At 44.8% G+C, this 23,090-nt stretch overlaps 1 protein-coding gene across 1 annotated transcript in view; it reads right to left on the bottom strand.

The window, feature by feature from the left end:
* Nucleotides 1–20,626, bottom strand: part of man1a1 (mannosidase, alpha, class 1A, member 1) — a 41,071-nt gene extending 20,445 nt beyond the window's left edge. Inside the window, exons 1-4 of the mRNA XM_068753481.1 lie at nucleotides 20,120–20,626; nucleotides 9,789–9,885; nucleotides 4,566–4,681; nucleotides 1,224–1,304 (exon numbers count right to left, since the gene is read on the bottom strand). Coding sequence (XP_068609582.1) covers nucleotides 1,224–1,304; nucleotides 4,566–4,681; nucleotides 9,789–9,885; nucleotides 20,120–20,626 — 801 coding nt within the window. The remainder of the gene's footprint in view (nucleotides 1–1,223; nucleotides 1,305–4,565; nucleotides 4,682–9,788; nucleotides 9,886–20,119) is intronic.
* Between the last annotated feature and the right edge of the window lie 2,464 nt (nucleotides 20,627–23,090).

The following is a 23,090-nucleotide window of genomic DNA, read 5'->3' as shown; positions in this document are numbered from 1 at the left end:
AAAATGACAGCAACACATTCTTCCCAAAAACATGTTCCATTTCTCATTGTTAATATTTCCAACCACCTCATTATTTTCTATCCATTACTTAAACCTGCACATTAAAATTATTAAGCTGGTTTCTTGTAATTAAAAAAATATATATATATTGTGAAATTTAAGCATAGAATTGTGATAAAGTCGACATTTTCCTTCTTTTGTTTCCATTTCCGCGCTTCCTTTTATTCCCGCCCTAAAACCAATCATCCACCTCCTTTTTTGTCTTTGAGGTTTCTCCCGCTATTTCATCCTGCAGCATCTTCCCTTCAGGCGCCGCTTCCTTCTCCCCTTCATTTCTCAGTTTCTCTTTTTCGTTCTTGCTGCTCTTTGTCCTTCTTCCGTGAAGAACGTGGGTTTGATTAGCGAGGGGACAGAAATCCCTTTGTATTTCATCTCTCTATACATTTCTCACTGCCTTTCATTCATCCCTTTCTTCTGCGGTTTATATGCCGGCACGTAAAAGTCTGTCAGTGTGGTGCAGAGAAGCTCAACTCATCTTTTGCTGCTTTTACTGGTCAACTTTTCATTAATATCCCTGATCTTAGAAATACAACTACAACACATTTATTTATATTATGTATATGGCTGAAGAAGCACTTGATCTGGAAAGTGGTTTTCTTACTGTGGAAGGAGGAAGGCTAGTGTGGATGTATAATAGATTGCAGCAGAGGTTAACTTCCCTGTGACTCACAGTGAAATCCCTAATTTGACATTAGTCCAGAAATAGAAATCAACTCGTAAGGAGGCTTTCAAGTTTTGAAAAACACAATGTATTATTGTACTTTTGACAGCTTCTCTGCAGGTGAGTCGTTATGTTGTTCATTCTTTCACAAGTCCTTATTATTTATAATGAGACTGAGGCACATAACCAAGAAGAGAGGAGTTCAGCGGAAGATCCCTGCGTTAGCAGAGTTGAACATCATCTGATGTTATTCTCATAGCTTCTTGTCACCGATCAGATCCACAGGAAGATTAAAGTAAAAGCATCGCTTCCTTTTTCTACGTTATTTTCTCAATGAGAAGCGCCCAATCCCACCAGAAAACCAGCCGTTGCCCTTTTATTTAAAAAAAAATCAAGAGACTTGCTGAATCCCATCTTTTTCATCAGCCGGCCGCGGACCACCCATCCATGTTTAAATCTCCATCACCACAGACATCAGATGAGCTTCAGTTAGGATCCTTACCTCTTTCCCAGACAGGTAGTAGGCAGACAGCAGGCCTCCAACAAACCGGATGTTCACCTCGAACACGGACACTTCTGCATTCTGCGACAGATACAAAAGAAGGAAGTACGTACTAAAGAGAGCAATTTCCTTTTTTTAATGAATCCACATTGTTTAAAACTTAGTTTTCTTACATTACCTCTACAGACAGCAAGCAGACTTTTATTTAAAACAGCAGTGTTAAACCTGCCTGCATATAAAAAAAAAAATACAATGCTTCCATTTCCAGACCATTTCCGGTAAAAGAAAATGGGACAAGCAGTGACAAAATCTGCAAAGCCAATTTTCTAAAGCCATTTTCTCCGCAGCAGAACAATGAAAGCTTCGTCTCTCGGACTGCCATTCTTTACATCTTTATGAAGTCGGGGGTGTTTTTTTCTGCTCCACTGACAAGCTCTATTGGGCGACTACTGTCATCCGAAGTTAGAACAATACCGGTAATCTCTGTCCTGATGAGACAAAAAAAAAAAAAGGCTAAATTATATGCCAGAAAAATTATGTCCCGTCTGAACGAGTGATTGAGCGGCTGGATTGTGCAGCGATTTCATCCCAATTAAAACAGAATTATTTCATCCATAAAAGGAATCTGAATCGAAAAAGGACTTCTGGCTGCTGACGGTTCGCAGTTTGAGTGAAAGATAGTGAGATTTATTCGAATGAAGAAACGCTTCAGTTTTGACTTTACGAGTTGTGAGAATGGTGCTTTTGGAGCAACCATTTAGAGCAGCGTTCCTGCAGCGTCTTGCACGGGTTCCTTCCTGTAACAGATGGACAATGACCCTCCGAGTCAGCAGTTGTGCGATGTCATCTCAGTTCAGCCAGCGAACTCGCCTGTTTCCTGAAGTTAAAGGCATTACAAAGTCACCAGTACAATGACTGAGCGCAGGCTCTTTAATGGCGCAGAGGACTATAAGATAATGACCCGAGTAGATAATCTTATGTTGATGTTAAGCGTCATGAGAAAAGATGCTAACTGGAGACCGAATAACGATCTGCAGTGTTTCGATTGCAGCAAATGTTCATTTTTTGTGTGTTCGTTTACAAGTTGTGTTTCACAGTGTTTGAGTTCTGACAGGAAATCTCAGGGGTGCTATAAACCCTGCATTCTTGCTCTCTCGCTCTCTCTCTCTTTAAATAGATTGAATAGTTAGAGTTTAAATAAATGGCCGTGACCTTCGCACTCCAGCTGTGGGGGCTCGGAGCACAGAGCTATCGAGCTGCAGTCATATTTGATCAGGTCTTGTGGTTAAGTTGTAGATTAACTCATACAACGTTCCATCACTTCACAAACATGATCCAATAGTGAAGGAGAGAAGCCATCAGCACAAACCAGCCCAAACCTCTCCCAGTAAAATTTAATCCATGTGCGGTTTGACAGTTTCTGCATTAATGGATGTGAACATTTTTTTTTATTATAGGGTCCATTAAAACATTTTCTTTTATTACATTTTTTTACAATGGTAATTTCGGGGGCCTGAAAATGGCAACTTGTGTAAAAATACCAGCGCCCTACTACCTGATTTTGTTTGTGCTGCAGACTCTGTCGAGTCCATTAATGCTCGTCCAATGCATAGATGCTGAACCACCAGTGATCTCATTCGGTGGGTTTGATTTCAAACGGATCTGCTGTGGAAACTGGGACTCATTTATCAAAATCAAATGAGATACTAATACCAAATCAATCGACTCAAATTCAGCATTATCTAGTCAATCCACCCTCTAGATTTTAAACAAAAGAAGAGCGCCGGTTTGCTTTTAGGTGACTTAAAAAAAAGCCAACAAATATTAGGGAGATAATAAGGGAGAATTTTGCAAGGAAGACCACAGGCTAGACAGCCAGAACAGCCAATCAGCAGTGAGCTGTGCATGCGCGGAGCTCTCATGGATACGCTTTGAGAGTGCAGAAACTCCGTCTCACTGGAGAGCATGCACCAAAGTCTAATGCTGCTCAATTGGGATTAATAATTGATGTGACTCGCATTTCTGTAAAAAACATATTTTTTATCCAACTTTGTTTTATTTACTTTCCAACTTTAATTCAAAATGTCAGGAAGCTATTTATTTGTTTAATTTTTCACTTAACTTTATTAGACATGCTGCTGAGCTCCCTGCTCTTTGTTACAATTTTCAAAACAAAGATTTTTTGATTATTGTTTAAGATAATAAAAACAAAAGCTGTTTAATAAACATATGCTTAAAGGCATTTATTATTCAAAATTTTGACGCCAATATTTTCACTTTTACTGAAAATATTGGCTCCAAATATCGGCCTTAATAAAAACCACATCGGTCAATCACTACTGGCTGGTAAATAGAAGATTGTGTTGACTGAAAGGCTTATCCTTATCACAACATGGTGCCTCCACCTGTGTGCAGTCATCTCCCCTTTTAAATAAACAGCTCTGTTGCTGCGCTGTGGAATCTGTTGTTCATTGTGTGTGTGTGTGTGTGTGTGTGTGTCACGGTTCGATAACAGAGGCTACCTCATTATCACTACAGCAGAGTTGATTGTGTGTGTGTGCTCGTGCTCTAAAAAAAACAACATTAGACAAATATATGGATCCATTAGGCATGTTTTATCTCTTTGCTGTTAGGATTTATTAATAACGCTGCTGAAGAGGAATCAGAGTCAGAGTGCACTCATTTCCTGTTCTCTATCTCTCTCTCTCTCTCGCTCTCTCTGAGTCGGCCGACATTAAACCACACAACTTGTCTCCTTTTGTTTAGGACAAATATTAGAGACAGATAATGGAGATATATACCTTTGGTGGTTTCGCTCAGTCCTGCAGACTGGGCCTCGGGACAGGTTATTGCTCATTTACATAATTTGTTTTCCGGGGGAGTCGGGACAACAGAGGTCCGTTTTGATCCCAGCTTTTCATAAATACTTTCAATAACTTGAGAACACCATTAAGTGCATTATGACCCAGCGGAGCCCAATTAAGAAGCCCGGGTAATTGTTTCTTACAATGCAATCTTCAAGGAACAGGAAAATAGCATTCCCTTTTACATCAAGACCTCAGGGATACATTCACTGCATAACAACAAGCAATTTCGAGCTTATTATGTTTATTGCATTACATTTTAAGTATACTAATCATCATGTATTTACGGTATAATGCTGTATGAGCTAACACCCCTCATGGACTTGAGTATTTAGTGGCGGCTGGAAACCAAATGTTTCCAATCAAAGCCAACATGCAGAGTTCTAAAAGTAAAATAAAGTTGGACTTTTCCAGGCAACATGCAATTATTTTGTGATTCTCTTGACTGGTCCTTCTTAACCAGGTTCGACTTCCTTACCACATTAAAGTCCAGGTGCTTCTGGACCCAGTCAGTAGCCTCATCAAATTCGTCGAACATTTCCATGATGTAGAGGGTATCCAGAGCATCCACTATCGTCGCTCCTTTTATGCTGCCTGAAAGACAAACAACAAAAGATTTGGTTTTACCATTTCTCAATAAAGAAAAAAATAATTTAGTCAGTATAGCGTATCCTTTCAGCGTCCGTGAAGGAAAAGCAGAAACATCTGGAGATTGAATGAATTATTTTGCACAACAGATGGTGCGAGGCAGCAAATATCAGCCCCGATGAAACGTGGGGAGTATTGCTCACCTTTTGTGACTACCCTCATAGCAGGAGGAAAGAAAAGCAAACTGTTATTTTTTTTTCCCCACTATCATTACCAAAGCCTTTAAAAGAAAAATCGAATACCACCTGAACACCTCAGTCTGCAGCTCATCAAGGATGCAGCGCAGAGACCTTTTGAAAGGCTTTCTGTCTGGGAGCAGATGTTAGAAGCTGCTCTCCAATCTATCGGAGCAGGAAGACCACTTAGGGGGCAAAAAAGAAAATATGGATATGGATGGTGAGAGGAGTGAAGAAAAGGTAGAGAGAACAGCCGCAAAGGGCAGATAAAAAAACATGAATACATCAGTGCTTGTAGGAGAGGAGGGCAGGCGCTAGCGGTAGAGAGGAAAGGCCTTCGTCAAAGCGGGGCCAAGGTGAAACCTGGAGAGCCGCTGGACTGATATCGAGTGAATCTGTGGGTTTATACTCCTCTGAATGCGGTGGGAGGAATAAAGACAGCTAAAAGCCTTTCTATCAGACACGCTGCTGAATCACCAAAGTGCAGGGGTTACTGCCATCCTTCAGCACGGTGCCGGGATATTATTCTCTCTTGAAATCGCCGCTGTGAGATAACAGCTCGATCAAATGTTTCCACTGCGAAGCCAAGTTTCACTGCAGAACTATAAATTAAAAAGAAAGGTTCCATTAAGACATCATTTTCCAAATATTAGAGTGTTGGGGGCGGGCTTTAAAGGGTTAAGGAAGCGTTTCCTCACAGCCATTGTGTTTTCACACCATTTCCCTTCTCTTCCTGAACTTTTGAGGATGAGAAAATGTTTATTTTTATTTATGACTTTTTTCCCCTCTTTCCTTGTTTTATGTACTTTGTCCTTTTGTCTCCACCATCTTGCATCTCTCCATCATCAGACACCGGCCTCCCTCTTCAAACAGGAAACAGAATTGTTGGACAGATGAGACATTACTCTCTTTTCAGTCCTCCATCATTTTTTCCAGAGCGGTTACTACAGCATCCTGCAAGTATGACAAATATCTACTTGACATTCGAGGGTTTTTTTTTTTTTTTTAGGATGAGTGGTGAACTAAATTGCTCTAAGGAACATATATGATGAGTTTCTTCGCTTTGGGGAGAGGAGGTCAAGAATTAAATGTCACGTGGATGACTTCACGAGCAAAGCCCGGTTCGCAGAGGCCTACGGCTCTGGGCCAACCAGAGCGAAGCTCCGATACCACAGTAATGCATGCCCTACAACAGTAGGTCAGACGAACAGCGACTCAATCCGAGATGATTTTTAGCCCGGAGCTCGCTACTTCCCTCCGTCAGGCCGCATCAGAAACTCCTGAGCGTTTATAAAATGAGACTGGTGGAAATGAATGAACCTCCGTCTTTTTCCTCCACAAAGCATTTTCTTTCTACATCAGGAAATGTATTAGAAGAACATGAAAGCGCTTTTGAGGCAACTGCTAACAATGCTTTAGCATGAGTTGAATGAAGAACCCAGGGACGGATTATTCAGACTTCAAGGATTTAGCGTTTTAGCTTTCAAGCTGATAAAATATCTGGACTCATTAAGCAACCAGCCCTTTATAAAAAACCCTTTCATTCTGAGTCGCTTCGCAAAAGTGCGTGCAACAAAAGGAACAATGACTTTGCCCTCAGGTAGCATAAAGTGCATCGTGTGCGCGACAAAAGCTGATTCATGTCGCTGGTACTTGCTGATTTAGCTGTTTTTTTTTTTACTGTGTTGTGTCAGCAGTTTTGCGAAGGTACCTGTAGGAACGTCCACTCAGGTGTTGTTGGACTGGAGGGTACAGATGTGCAGCTTGCTGAATGCTATGCTAACAATGGGCTGTTTCATTGGCAAAACGTTGGTGGGTGATGGTGAGAAATAAAATAACATACTCCATTATAATATACAGAATATTCACGTTTTGGAAATGTCTTAATCCTTGATCATTAAGAACGTCCCTAAAAAACAGCCTTAAACCAGCTGCTAAGATATAAATATAAATCACGGCTGGTTTGATCCCGTGTTTGCTTTTCCTTCCTCTCTCTTCTCTGATATAAATAAAAACTCACGGTTGAAAGCACCCCCCCCCCCTTAGCTTTACCTGTAGAGATAAATGAATACTGGCCGTACACGCACAGACTCAGCAGCTTCAGCCTTCAAACAGCAGTCAAAGTGTTTCTGATAACAGAAACCCAGGGCTGCTTTCAATTTGTGGAAATACAGTCTTCAAAATAAAATTATTTAAAGAACTAAAAGTTTGTGCTCCGCTAACTGGATCTCTCTCGGAGGGGAAAGGGTCCCGGGTTCATCCCGTATGGTTACGTTGACGCGATGAAACCTTCAGATTTAAACCCTAATCCAACAATTTGAGTCACATTTCAGAGCCATCGGCCCGCGAGCGATCCGTTCAGCCCGAACCGCCGCCTCACTCCATTTCCTGAGGTCAGAGGGGAGCTGAAGGAAACTGATGGCTAAGCCTTCGGCTAATCGTGTTATCGTCGGCAGAATGCACTGAAACACGCACACACACACACACACACACACTCATTTCCAAAGTGGAGTAACTAACCTCTTGGTTTCTGCTGACAGGTTTTCAAGCAGCAACATTTTTCTTCAAGGTTACAGTGAAAGTGAACGACTTTGCCACGTTTCACCGTGTCGGCGAGGAAATGGAAAGCTGCGATCGTTATTCAGAAAGAGGGAAACTCCAGAGGTGGAAAATCTGGCAAAGTTCAGACCGGCGTTCATTTTGTGACGTCGCCTGCTGACGTTTTATTTGGCCTTGGGGAGGAGAGCTTAATTACTGCGGATGCAGACTCATAGCAACACAATGCAAACAACATGCATGTATCCCAACACCTCTGAGCGCGCACACACACACACACACACACACACAGAGCGAAGGCCAGAGCAGAATGACTTCCTCCATTTCAATTACAGACTGAATGTCTGATTCAAACACGATGCTGCGTGGGAGATGCGGCTGCAGCCGAGGACTCAATGTCAGATTATATAACCAGGAAAATGATTTGTCTGGAAACAGAAAGACACGTGAAAACCTCAGACAGCTTGACTGGGGGGGGGGGGGGGGGGGCGCAATTATAAAACATTTTCAAGCTTTTCTAGCAACAACGCGAGGCTAAAGCCTTGAATGTAAAGCGAGGCTTTAGCTCCGTTCTCATTCCATCCAGGTAGAACTGATGGCACTGCAGTAAAGCAGCATTTGTCCAGTGGACAAGGTGCAGCCATCTCCACAGAGAGCTGGCATAGAGGGAAAGCCCTGCCAGTGTCGGTCTGCCCTTCGTTCATTCACCTGCCTTTAATAGCACTGCAGCCAGAAGCAAGCAGATAACCTGCGCTGAAAGGGCCCCGCGTCTCAGGAGAGTCGTCGGCCTTTCATTTCTTCGTCCCGCCCGCAGCCGGAATTTCAGGTCTCAGGTTGTCGGAGAATAATGGGAGTCGGACAAACCGTAGACAATTAGAAACACATCGTGAGACGTCCAATCCTAGTCCGTCAGTACAGAGCTATTTATTATTCACAATCAAAGCTCCTTTATTGTCATAATAATCAGCTCCGCCTTCTCATGAAGTTCGGCCAATCTCTTGATGCTGAGAATAAGGAAGGCCGAGCTACAGTGTGCAAAGATAAACATATTCCACAGCATCAACAAGACGCAAGGCCAAATTTCTGATGCAATATCAGATCTAATCTCATCGATTCTCAGGTGAGGGAAGCAGCGAATGTGATTTCATTTGGATAATAATCCAAGACAAGACAATAATCCCGTCATCATGTTATACCGGAGATGTAAACGGCAGCGACGAGGCCCAAAGGCAGAGCCGCCGCCGTTTACTGATGGAAGCCTGGAGTCGCCCCCTGAAACGTATTTAGTTTTCTATTCCACCGGAATGACAGACGATAGAGAGAGAGAACCAGGAACAGGCTAACGCACTACAACGGGCTAATCTAACTGTTAGTATTCCATGCAGCCGCTTTCCGTTCTCTCCTACGTTTACTTATGGCAAACTCCTGTAATCAAACAGCGAATGGAATTTACACAAAGCTGATTAAATTTTCTCATTAAACATAGAATAAAATCTATCATTAAAAGGAGCTTGTGAAGCTTCCTCACAGAGAATGCAAGTATTTGAGTACTTTAATTTGGCGCTTCTATGACAACTTGGGCGAAATTATTATGTCGAGTCCGGATCACGAAGTGAAAATTCGTTTTGAATAAATTGCAATAAAAACAAAAAAAAGTCATGCTGAGCGATTAAAAACGCACGCCTGATAACATTTTTAATAGACGGAGCTTGAAAGAGCCTCAGACTGGAGTGGATGTACATGAAAGGAGGTCGAGCATCAGAGGAGCCCCGTTGCTGCAGAAGCTGAACAAAGGCTCGACCCGGGTCGGTGGACTCAAGCCCCGTTTGTAACCGGCTGCGTATCCGCTCAAAGGGCCCGTCATCCCATCGGCTCTGCAATACGAGCGCTGCAGGAATAAAGACGCAAAGCCCGAGAATCAACAGCTCCGCTGAGTCGATGCGAGCTCAGTTCAGATAATCCTGTCAGATACAGAAACAGGAATTCAACGTTAGAAAGGTATCTGCGCTTGATGCGTTCCAATCTGCGACCTGTGACCCCAACGTAAACTGGCGGACGGACGTAAAACTTAACGAAACTACGCAAAGCACAGAAAACGCACCGCACCAGCGTCCTCCTTTACGGCAGAGAGCACCAACAGAATATAAATACATGATCAAGCTGACATTTGGAAGCGTCCATAGATGGATGACTCCAACTGACAGCCAATTTGCCTGCTAATCTAAAGGCCAGGGCCATGCTGGCAGGGACAAGAGATCAATCGAGTGCGAGTGTGCGTGTGTGTGTGTGTGTGTGTGTGTGTGTGTGTGGTCTTCACCCACCGAATAGATTGCTGGAGTGGCCTTGCTTGGAGATGGGCTTGAGCTCATTGGAACCCCAGGCGTAGCGTCTGTAGCTGCCCCAGGCATGTTTCATCATCTGGTGGGGGGGGGGGGGGGAGAGATGATAAATTCAGCGTGAATGTAAAACCAGTCGTTGCTGTTTTTGTTGCTTATTGGCTATCACCATTCATTTACGGTATTGATTCAACAGATTGTGTCGATAAATAGTACATCGTTACAAAGACGGCTACAACCTGACACTAACGCAAAAATAATTCATTTCTTTTAAAGCAGAGAAGATTCTCCATTTAACATTTGAAAAGCTGAACAAAACATTTGTAATGAAACTACTGGAACGTTAAAACAATTGATTACTGCAGCAGGTTCCGGATCTTTTTAATCCGGTAACAGCTGTGGTTTACAGCAACATGAACCGTAGTTTCTAATCCCACGGCCAGGCTCCTCCTCCATCGCCGTATTTGCCCCTCCGATCTGTAAATCTGGGTTACGCAGCTCCGCCTCAGACCCAGAACCTGCGTCTGGATTAGACGCACTAAAACCCTTTATCCATCCACCACCTTCAGATGCAGAATCTCTGCAGCCACACTTCCAAACGTAGCTTTAGCGCTAGCCTTTAGCGCGCTGTCACATGCGCCACGCTGCTATCTTTGTAGACAGCCCATCTCCTCAATGGAAAGATAGAGTAGCATGATGCAAGATGCTGGAGCATCCATCAATGAATAACCTAGTTAGCATAATTAGCTCTGCTACTTCTCATTGTTCACACAGACAACCCCCACAAACTCTGGGGGTTGTGAAGACGTAAAACCTTTTCTATTTTTAGCATATGCTAATGCCCCATATGCACTTATGGCATATGGCAACGTGGCAATGCGACAGAGTCCAGAGCCGACGCCCGGTCCAGTTCAAGTACGGAGATGCTTGAGATTTCCACGGGAGTTGAAATCAAGGCGAGGCCCAGACTTTCGGAAGCATCGCGCAACGTCATTAGCTTTTATCAGATAAAACTCAACTTTCCTTAGTGCAAATAAAAGGGTGCACATTAAACACAATAAAAGAGCGTAACCTCTTCGCCGAAGCGAGAGGAGCGCTCACTGACTATGAACGGCGAGTCCAAACACTCCTGCGCATCAACTTTGATTGGATTTACTGCTCAGCATCCACCCGTCGACGTTAATTGGATTTACTGCTGGGGATTCTGGAGGCTGCCGTTATTAGGGACTGATGGATGAATCCATTTCAGGCACGCAGCCGGCCTGCGCTAAATGCCTCCGCGTTTAAGGCGCGGCGGCTTTTTCAAAGTCCGATTCCAGCGGCGTGAAGCCACACACGCCACGGAGAAGCAGAGAGCATTTCACACCGAACGATGTGCGAGCGATTGATCCGCCTCGGGCGCTGGTCGAAGAACTGGATCGTGTGGCATACAAGCGCACAATTAAACGCACGTATGTGCGACTCTCAGATACTCGCAGGACAGCAAGCATATTTACACACAACGGAAGAATGACGGGCAGTACTCAAGAATAATGGGAATTCTTTTCAATAGGAAAATCTACTATATATTATTCTGTATTCCATCTATTCAAATGGTAATAGGAATGAAATAAAGGCAAGTGCAAACAAAGCTAAAACCACACTGGAGCGTGCAGTTTTATCTGCTGCACCCTGTTAAATGTGCATCTGGAGACAACAGCTTACAAGAAATCATTTACAGGTAGTGCAAAAAGCAGCCTGCCCTGTTCTGAAATACACATCCTGCTTCCATGATGTATTTTTACTTTAGAGACATCAGGAAGGCTCTTTAATGTAAGAGCAGCTTCAAGGGGATGAGTATAGTTTTATTTTATTTGAATCGGCTCATGAATATGTTAAACAGAGACTGGATTCGACTCCCATCAGAAAAACACTGGCTTTTAAATTCCAGAAACTAAAAAGCAAAAAAAAAAAAAAGAATCCTGAAAAACAAAAGGGGAGCACTTTGTAAATCTCAGAGATGTCGAATGACAATGAAATATGTGTTAATAAAAAATAAAATGGGTGTCTTTAGTAATCTGCTAGGAGGGTGAATGTGTGCTAAACAGGAAACAGGAAATGAAACTGGGTTGAAGCTGAAACTGAAGCCAGTCTCCTGGGAGGCGCATGCGACTGACGCCCTGGCAACAGGTGCGCCGTGTGTGTGTGTGTGTGTGTGTGTGTGTGAGGAAGATGGAGAGGACAGTTGGGTGACAATATGGTTGTTGGGTAGGCAGCCAATCGACATGTGGACCACACACGCACACACACGCACACACACGCACACACACACACGTCTGATCTGCCTGCCAAAGCAGCATCCCCAGCGAGCGCGAGGGGAAGCACAGATGCTCGACTACTTCACAACCTGCCATCTGAATGAGGGGAAGATAAAGATGGAGGGAGAGGGGGGGGGGGGTCAGATGCAGCAAGGACAGATGAGAAGGAGAGATCCACAGCAGAATGGAAGGAGAAGCGCCACGCAAAAGCAGAAACGGTTTCATCTGTGTGTTTAAAACAACCCAGTGGCTGAAACCAAACCCCGGGAGATCGCCAAGGCAACGCCATTAACACATTGCATCTGATTCAAAGCGGTTATGGAAAAAAAAAAAGAAACGGGGGGAAAGCTGGAAGACAGCTAACGGTTTCAACCACTTCCTGCGCAAACGGCGTTCCCGTGTCACCAGCATGACGGAGACGTCCTTCGTTTATAGCAGCAGGCGGCGTGCCCTGTCCCACCTGAATGCATCATGAACCCCACGCACACACACACACACACACAGGTATGCAAATGAGCTCGGGTAGAAATGTGGAGTAACCCGGGTGAAGCGATGTCGGCGTAGTGATAGGGAAATGAAGGAGGGCGTTTCTCTGCGTTCTCCAGCTGCACATTTCTAAGCAGCACTTATTTATTGTCCTCAAATCAAAGCATAAAATGTAGAAGAGAGATGCAGTTTATATTTTATAGATGACTTTGCAAGACATTAATTAAAATCATCATTGCTATTAATAATTCATGGTTGGTTTGACGAGTGAGTGACAATCCATCAAGCTTCCTGGATCCGGTTTTCTGATGCAAAATACATATTTGCCAACATTTAAACGAGCTGTGACTCACAGAACACTTTTGGTTCCTCCCTCACTGCTCTCTTCATTAGCACCCCCCCACCCCCCCCCCCCCACCACCCCAACCTAAGCGGTCGATATTGTCCTGCTGCAAGAAGGATGCTGCCTTCCCACAAAGTCTAGAAACAGAAAGAGGATTTTAACGCTGAGCTCCTGCAGCGAAACTGGAAAAGTGTTCCTGCAGCTCTTTGTGAAACCACAGCTCACCGGCAATATCCCAGCAAACTACCGGACCAGTGCCTGCCTGGAAAAAAGGTTCTTCATTAATTACCATCGCAACCATAATGCATTTCCCCCCCGTCCCATCCGCCTGGCATTATTCACGACAAGCTGGAAAACATCCTCAAAACCGATGAATCAATGACAGCAAAACGCGCAGCTATCGATCCCTTGGTCATTTGTCCGATAAGCGCCGACACTAAAAGCAAATGATGCATCCCTTTTTGTTCTCCCGGGTTCGTCACTGCAGCGATAAAAATCTATTTTGATATTTATTTCCACAGCAGGTAAAACATCGGGTTCCATTAGTGTTCTCCCCCCCCCCCCCCCCCCTCCATGAGAGGAACAGAGTCATAATATCCGGTCGATAGAGCAAAGAGCTCAGACATCATCAGGCGGCGCCGCCGGTCCATCCCGATGAACCCATTCAGATATCGCTATGAGAGAACGAGACAAACATTCCAGTTACGTCCCCGAAAATCAAAGGAAGATATTCATAAAAAATGTGCATAAAAGTTTCCCCCTCAGGCCTCGTCCCATCCCATTTACACACGCTTACCGAGGACAGCCTGCGCCGTGAATTCTTGAACTAAAGGGGGGGGGGGGGATCTTGGTGCTGATAACACAATCAGCAGGCCAAGCCTACCTGCAAAGCAACATTACACGCTGATCGATAACAGCCGACGGACGTCTGGGTAGGAGCGTGATTCAACTCAAGTAAAAAGGAGAAAATCTATACGGTCGACTTCCTGTTTGGTGAATGGAAAGCGGCTTCCGCCGGTGAAACGAGACTCCAGCGGGAGCGTAATTATTGGCATCCAGCGTGTTGCAGCTCAGCGCCGAAGCCTTTATATTATTTTCATTATCGGACAGTCAAGACAGCAAACGAGCAAAGCATCCCCGGATGAGGAAAAGTCGTGTTTCAATTAAATTCTACTCCATATCTAATAGGGGGGGGACGACGACGACTAGAGGGACGTTCACCACATTGATTAATAAGTCATAGCTCTATACTATTACCTATTTCCACCCGGACTGCAGTTGAAAATAAAAGGTATTTCTCAGGCAAGATTTCCCTTTCATGGTGTGGAACACACTCCTGTTTAGGAGTGGCGTGTTCTGGCTCGCACATCTGCATCAGACCAGACTCACACTTATTGACGTGGCCTTTCCCTCGGTGTAGGAAGCAGCCCGATTGGGTTTGACCCCGCTGACTACAGAAGGCAAACTAATGAAGACTGTGTGAAAGGCTGACTGATTCCTTTTTTTGTTGTTGTTGCTCTTCCTGCCGTTACAACATCCGACGCTGGCTTTAATGCGGCAGAGCTGGAGGTCGTCCCTCATTTGGTTAACAGGTTGGCAGAAGCGAGCGAAGGAAAAGCTGGGGTTGCCGGCTCGACGCTGGCTCTGGCTGCACTGTTTCCTAATTATTACGGTTTTAATCAAATATTTGCTTGAAAATATTGGATCATGTATCATCTTGTTTTTAATGCATATCTCAAGACTCTGTTCTCTGCAACACCAAACAAGCAGGTTTTGAATGCAGACAGACAAGCAGCCGCGCCCGTAGAGGTACGAAGACGAATCAAAGTCCTCCTCTGATGGCTCCCCCAATGGATCCAAAATCCCTCTCCGACTTATTCTAAATGACTACTACAGGAAATGACCAATCAGTGAGGGCAATACGAGGACTCCGTCTACGGAGGGAATTTACGGTAAACTGTGGGCCTGATGTTCTGCAAGCAGACGCAGAAAAACGGCCTCGAGGCTCACAGAGAAACGAACCTTATTTCAACAATATGAATGAAATAAGATCCAATAAAAGCTGAAGATTTTGAAGTCTGAAAGTTCCTACGCTTAAAAATTCAGAAGTTGTTTAATCGCAAATTAATTTCAATTTGCATGCCAAGTTAAACAGTTTAATATTCATTCAAGCCATACCAATTTCATTTACACCTCAGTGAGCCAGCGAGAGCGAGAGAGAGAAAGAGAGAGATCATGGCCATGAGTCTTATCACAGAGATGCTAATCTTTGCATTTCTTTCTCAGCTGGATATGAATTGTGTCCTCTGTAAATATTCAGGAATACCATTACATAATTGATCATATCATTTCAGCAGCGTGATTCTGATCCTACCGATCTGCTTCACAGAGCATCCAAATCAAGACTCAAGTTACACCAAAGCACGCCGCTGAAAGAAACGCCTTCACGCACGCATTCTGTTCTGCTGCTCGCGTTAGCCGTCAGCTACAAACGGCACCTAAACATACAAATACTCAACCAACTCTCTGCAAAAGAAACCAAAACGACATGCAGAGGATTCTGCCTTAGAGAACTTGCAGTATTTTTGCTGCACTTAGTTCTTTTGATCCTTACATTTCACATCCTCCCAAGTAATTTATCAGGTCCTTTAAGCTGACGCGAATATGCGAGATGATGGAGCTGGCAAGGGGCAGAACGCTAGCACCGGCATGGAAGAAGAGACCCAGCAGGGAAAGGCAGATTGAAAAATAAATGGAGTGTGTGATTGACAGCCTATGATTCCGGGTATTAGGCTGAATTGGATTAGGTGGAGAGAATCCGTCGGCCACAGCCCGGGACTGCCCGGGATTCGTTAATAGTGGATATCCAAGAGCGTTTTCCCTCAGTCTTCATCTCCAGAAACAAGACTGTAACAAAACACTTTATCCGCACCGCCTTGAGGGCTCCACGTCCACAACGAGTCAAAGGCAGGCGTGCGCGGGCGGGGGCCAACACCCAGACGGTCGTATTTGTGGAGATAATTGGCATCTTGTTGACAGGATATGAAACCACAGGATTTTTTTTGGGGGGGGGGGCGAGTGCCGTCTTGTGTTCTTGAGCATCACACACACGGCTTTGGCGCCACGGGCTGCTGAACTTCTCCATGTGGGTCAACTCGAAAACAAGACGCTGAAAACCTGAGAGTGTCGTAAAAAACACGACCTCACAGGAACTACGAGAAGCTGATACAGACTCGTACGCACGACGGTTGGGGATTTGGCTCATATCCCCGGTAGCGGGGGGGAGGGGGGGGGGGATTCATTTAGGAACTTCATACCTTTCCCCAACATGATTCTGCTTAAAAGAACAAAGCAAATTTAGTTGGCTGCAAACTTAAAAACAAACAAACGACAACATTTCACTCGACCTAGATGCAGAACGTTTGGATGCGAATGCGCTTAAAAGCGTGACTAAAGAGTCGCACACAAAACTTATTGTTTATTATTAAACTATTAATATTTAATGCCTTCTGCATTTCCAGGCTATTTAAAGCGACGGGAAAGAAGAGCCGTCTCCCGTCCGGGAAACAAATAGTCTGGAGAAGAAAACGCATCACAATATTGATTAGCAGCCACAACCTGAACGCAGAAGTTTAAATATAGATCCTAACAGGCTAACCCGGCTCAAATAAACTGCCTCATGGATATCCGATCTTCTGCGCGTTCAAACCAAACAGCCGTTACCAATGTAACCGATAATCCCTGAATGCTAACGCGCTAGCATTGTGTTCGCCACCTCGAGAAAGGACAAATTACACCTTGTTGCTTTTCAGAACAGAATGACGAACGGACAAGGCACGGTCGGTCACTAATGGCAACGGCATCTCCACGTGCGCGTTGACCCCGGCGCCCCGAGCAGGCCGAGGCAGTTCTGCTCGGCATAAATTAACGTCTGCAGCAAAGAGGAACGCTGATAATCCGTAGACTGCTAATAATCCAGAGAGCTACTTGCAGATTGCTCATATGGAGCCGACCCACCTGGCATTTTCAGAATAAGGGTCAGGATGAAACAAACTAAATAAAGTTTAATTCCATATGAGCGATACTTACATTAATGTGTCAATTCCTACAGTAAAGCGCAGAGCAACAAGTCGGCAGGTTGCTGCTGCGTATTAAAGGCAAACATCTCATCCTCCGAACTGCTGGAAGTGTTTTAACGTACAGCAGACGGACAAAGTGCTTTCATTAACAGCCAGCAGCAGCAAATTAACACAGTAAATTAAGGCAGATCATTAAAACGTGGAGTATTCGCGCTAAATATATGGGAAAAAAAACCCCAACAACATAGATCTCAGCTTTGTTTTGCTTTCTCCAGAAACTGAGGGAAATTAAGGCAAGAGGAAAACTAACAGTAGATGCTGTACACAACACAAAAGTGACTTCTGTTCCTGCAGAGCAAAGGTCAGGGAAAGAGAGAAAACAAGTGTCATGGGGGGGGGGGGGGGGGGCGGGGAGGAAAGAGAAACAACAAATCAGAGGGAGCTCGTAATTCCCCGCTACGCCCGATAAAACCGGTTCCCCACAAAGACAAGAAAAACCAGGCCCATTTCCAGCGGCGGCTGGCTCAGAGCCTGCGGCGTATTGATGGCGTTCGGTAAAGAAAAGCAGAGCTCCATAGATTACCTTCAGCCGAAAAGGTCAGCCTTTACAAACAGGAGGCCTGAGTAGGGGGGGGGGGTAGAGAAAGGGCGCACAACAAGACAAAACTTCACCAAACCTAGAAATCCATTTCAGTTTTTGTTGTGTGGGGCGAGCAGCGCAGCCATCGCAGCTTTAATCGATGGCATCGAGACCGCAAAAAAACAGGAGGCAGCAACAAGGGCAGCCACAGGAAAAAGACCCTGACATGAGAGTGGCTGGTGCTGGGGAGGCCGGTGCAAAGGACAGGGTGAAGTGGAGAAGGTTGGTTTGCTGTGGCGACGCATGATGGGGCAAGGCAAAAGACAAAAGAAGAAGAATCCGTCACACAAGTAGCGACGCACACACACGCAGGAAACAATTCTGTGGGATGAAGCTATAAGAACCGTGAGACGATAAGGAAAGCGCCTGGAGAGGCCAGTAACTTCATCTGACACACACACACACACACACACACACACGGAAGCAAAGCAAGAACAAAATAAGAAGTGAGGAGGAAGGTAAAGAGAGGATGACGAGGACCAGAGGGAGGAGATAGGAGGAGGGAGCTGAAACAAATGGCAGATATGTTTACCGACGGAGGAGGAGAGGGAAGATAATTGAGGACAAACCTCTCTCCATGTCTCCGATCCAGAACAAGGGTGTGTGTTTGTGTAGGGGGGGGGGTGTGCTAGTCACGGCTGCTTCCGTTGCGTAGGTGCGTGCATGTTAGTGCACGTTATTTACAAAGACGTGCAGAGAGAGGCGCGGGCCTGACGGGACGGCGAACGATTCTCCTTTAAGATGCTGCAGACGCGCTGTCCTTATGGCGAGACAAGAGCTCATTTGCATCTCATTAGCATATTTAAACGAGTAATGGACGCAAAGATCAGTATGAGGAGTCAAAATATGACAGCGGTAGCCTTTAGCGTGGAGGAAGCGTCTGTGCGTATTGAAAAGCAGGAAGTCTGTCGTCGCATTAAAGCTGGTGACAAACACGAAGGGTCCGAAAACCTCTGGGACGATTGGCTGATTAAAATTACATTTTCTACCCATTAGTGCAATTTCTCGCTAAACTTTGCGACCGGGGAAATCAATGCGATCGTTTTACCGAAGTTAAAATGGGACCAGGAATAACGGCGGCAATGAGACGTCAGTACAACGGTGAAAAGTGGCCGACCAGCTCCCAGGGTTCTTCTCGTAATGCGTTCTATGATGACAATCACCGACCCCTCCCTGTTCCATGCCCATCCGAGGATCCGATATCTTGATTCTCCCCCCCCCCCCGGTTTTACTCGGACCGCCTGCCGGTCCTTCCTTTAGCGAGCGAGAGCACAGCACCAGGTAGGATGAAGCTCTCCAGAGAAGCATTCGATTTCAAGCAGACAAACAGATTTTGTTGATTGTAGGATTGCGGCGGCCACTCGCAACAAGCCGTCCTCCCCTCACCCCCCCCCCTCATCCCAGCCTGTCCTTTACCCATCACTCGCCCACTGAGATGAAATCTCAGTGGGCGAGTGATGCTGGATAAAACGGCATGAGAGAGGAATGCCAAATTGAGTAAATGCACAAGCAGCCTCGACTTAAATAACATCAGACCACAAAGCTATTTATTCCACATACTGACATGTTTTTAAAAAGAAGGTCTGGAAAGCTCTGAAATGTCAGGACTTCCTTTCATTTCAAGCTCTGGGTCAAAATAACCTGCTGCAGATATCCAATTTAAAATTATCTGCACTAAAAAAAAAAGGTCAATACGTATCTGCACACCGGCGATGTGAGCTCAGCCAGAACATTGGACCCTTATCTGCTCTCCGGCTCGATTGGGTTCGAGTCTGCCTGCCGGTTAATCATTTGAATGAGAAAACCGAAATGAAGTCGCATCATTGAGCAGATCTAAAACAACGGCGGTCCAGATTCCACATGTGAAAACTCCTTCTCAAAGTCCTGTCCATCTTCTTCTGGATTAAACAGCCTTCCTTGGAGACCAACGTTGAAAACATGGCTAAAAAACATGGCTTTTCATTATTTTACACACAAATATTGTGCAGTGACACGACAGCAGACATGCGAGACCCAGTTGGGGTGTTTTTTCCTTTCCTACCGGGCTAGATGGCTGTAAAATGACGTGGAGGGGCCGGACGTCACGCAACACTCCCATTACAAAATGTCAAATTCACCAGCTGCTGTGACTCTGACGTCACATCGTGTGTCACGAGACGTCCAGCGTAGCATTAGCTGGGGGTCCGCACATTTCGGCTTTCGGTGATCCACAGTACCGAGTTTTGATCCAGCGATGAACGCTGTGTTAAAGTTCACATTGGATCCATTTCAACACTCCTCCTTGTCGTTAAATGTTCGCCGAATTGTAGAAGCGAGGTCAACATTTCGTGTCCAATATCGAAAAGTGCTCCGTCATTAATATTTACTTCCCCATGCAGGAGAATGTCTTAAAAGTCATATTTCTCAGCGGCGTTTTGGTGCTACTCCCCCCCCATTAAACAAACAGGGCGCGCGCTCATCCAGCTCCTCACCTCTTTGACTGCAGCCCGCCGGGTCCGGGTTTCGGGGTCCAGGGGTTCGTGCCCGGTCGCCCCGGGCGGCCGGTGAAACTCGAGGGACGGTAAATTATTGACATCCTTTCCACCTCCATCCAGACTCTTCGCAACTTTCGCCTTCTCGTCCATGATATCTTGTTTAATCTCGTCGGGCCGTTTTTGTAGAGTATCCTTCGCCTCCAGCAGGGCTTTTTCGTGGTCTTTCCGGATTTTGGCGAGCACCCTCTCGCCGCTGACGGCCGAGCCCGAGTCGCCGCTGTCCGGACCCGTGCGGGTGTTGGTCTCCACCGCGGAGGAATGAAAGAAAACTCCGCTAAGCAGCTTGGACGAGTCCGGCAGGAAGAAAATGGCCCCGAAACACAGGGTTATAAACGCGCTGAACACTAATAACAATATAAATTTCTCCGTCAACCGGAAAGACGTCGGGCTGGCGGACTTCCTACTCGGGGTCGCCGTGAAAGGCAGAAGAGTTGCTACTGGCATTTTCCCCTCCTCTTCTTTCAACAAAAAAATACGAAAACGTTCGAATAAACTCTCGTCGGAGTCGCGTCAGGCTTATTCAGGTCTGATATCCATACTGCCAGATGATATAAGTCGAGTCAAACGTAAAACGACAGGAGTGAGACCTCCGGTGAAAAGTTGAGGAGTATTTTAGGCGTCTTCCCATACCGGAGACTCTCCTCACACAGAACGAGTCCGACGCCTCACACAGGAAGCAGCGACCTATGGGCGTTACCGACAGCCGCGACGAGCCAATCACATTCTGCCTTGTTGAGTGGTGAAAACCTGGTGGGCGTGTCCTGCCGCCGGCTGGGTATAAAAACGCTGACAGTCGCTGACAGACGCGGAAAGATAGATCGACGGTGAATGCTTGCATATTTTTTATTTTTTTTATTTTAAGGATAATTAAGGTAATTTATTGTATTTTATTAGCAAAAAATAATAAACATTACTCTTTATTGTCTGAGCTCATCCTTCTCCAAAACTAAATAGACTAGTGATGGTGGTGAGACCCTGCAAGGAGTGCAGGGTGTAGATTTTTGTTATTTTTTTTACAAGAATTTGAGGTTTGTTGTTTGGTCCTTGTAAACACAATGAAGGATTTTAAATTCATATAAATTCATATGCTACTCGACATGACAAGATCGTATGACACAAATGTCATTTTTGATGCAGTGGATCCTGGTGTGTCGATTGACAAATCAAATCGCCATTTATTTGCCATGTATTTGCCATGTTTCTATCAAGTCTGGTTGATCATTGTCATTCCATCCATGTGTGTCAAATGGTAATTAGAGAGGCAACGAATATCACTAATATTGCTGAATGTTACCTTGGAATCCACCATCGACCAATTTGCTGATGTAAAATAGGCCATGCAGTCATCACCCAGCTGTTTGATCTCTCTCTCTCTCTCACTCTCTCTCCAAATATAGCCTCACTCCCAATCTGATTTAACCACCGTGGTCTCATCCTCGGGGCAAAATGGGCTAATTTGTGCAGAGATAGAAAAGGGGAGAGAAGCAAGAGAATATAGAAAGCCCAGCAGAGAAGACGAAGAAGAAGAGAGGATGGGTGTGAATAGAAAGCGTGATGAGGAGATGAAGAGAAGTCATACAAGAGGTGCTCTGTGAACGAGGTCACTAATTGGGCTGAGACTTGCAGCTCCCTCGCAATCTCTTCTCATCACACCTGACAGAAATCAAATTATTTCAAAATGTGTCAACAAGACAAAGAAAAATATGTTAATTTCCAGCAGATTGAAGATTTCAACAGAATGAAACAAAGGGGAATTTTACTGGACCAAGTTGCAAGATCTAAGATATTTGCTAATAGATACTTTGATGGTTTCATTTAAATGTAAATATTCTTTAAGAAATGAAGTGTGAAAAATAAATAATACTGCATTTATTCCCTCTCGTACCCTGGCCATGATCCGGGTACGCGAAGATTAATTGTCGTTTGTGTTCCTTGTTTGAAATAAATAGCAGCTAAATGATATTCATTGCAGAAAAACAGATTTGTAAAAAATGATTTCCATTAGGTTCAGAACAACAGATGATATGCTGGTCGTGTATTGTTTCAGTGCAGACATTGTTCATTTGTCAGAAACCTGTTGAGTGTTTGTGTTACATAATCTCTGTTATGATGGAGGTGCTTGAATTAAAACATGCTGCACAAATAAATTACAGAAGCAATGGTAGCGAAAATATCAAATAACCTCAAGAAGTTGCATTTTTGTGCAATGCAATCTTCATTTGTTGATTTTGTTTGGGCATTACAAAAACCTATAAACACAAAATGCCCTGAAAAAAATGTCAGCAACAAAAAAAACACATGAACATGATGAATAAAGGCCTCCATAAACTTTTAGAGTATCTGCCAGTGAAGATAAAGGCACGGACCGGTGATCATTCTCTGCAGGTCTTTCGTTACGGTTGACGTTCTTCACATTAATCACGGTCATTTGATCCATTGTTCATGTAAATAATATTGTAATATGTTCTCTCTCGGTAGTAAACCCACATCAAATCTCCATATAAAGTATTTATACTGTTCTGCAGACAGTGATTCACATGTGTCAGTAGAAGTAATACAAAAAAAAATGCTACCTACTCATAGTGATATGCAGCAACCCTCCCCCTCCTTAATCGTTGAATGTGTGTATCTTTAACATGAGTGTGTGCGTTTGTGTGTAACACCAGCAGGAAACTTCATATTCCCCACGTCGGCACCTGCAGCATTTTCCACCTACCTTCTGTGCTCGCAGCTCCAGTGCCGGTAATTCATCACCACGGCCCACGTTCTGCCATCACATTCAATTATTAGGCGATTAGCAGATACACACATTCACCGCTAACGATGCAGCATCGCCTTCCATTACTGTCCCACACATCACGACTGTGAGGCAGGGTTGTAAAATGACAGGGAGGGACACATTGGAATA

The sequence above is a fragment of the Brachionichthys hirsutus genome, chromosome 20 (genome assembly GCF_040956055.1).
Source record: "Brachionichthys hirsutus isolate HB-005 chromosome 20, CSIRO-AGI_Bhir_v1, whole genome shotgun sequence".
In the NCBI taxonomy this organism is placed as follows: domain Eukaryota; kingdom Metazoa; phylum Chordata; class Actinopteri; order Lophiiformes; family Brachionichthyidae; genus Brachionichthys; species Brachionichthys hirsutus.
This window is presented reverse-complemented; position numbering and strand designations above follow the sequence as displayed.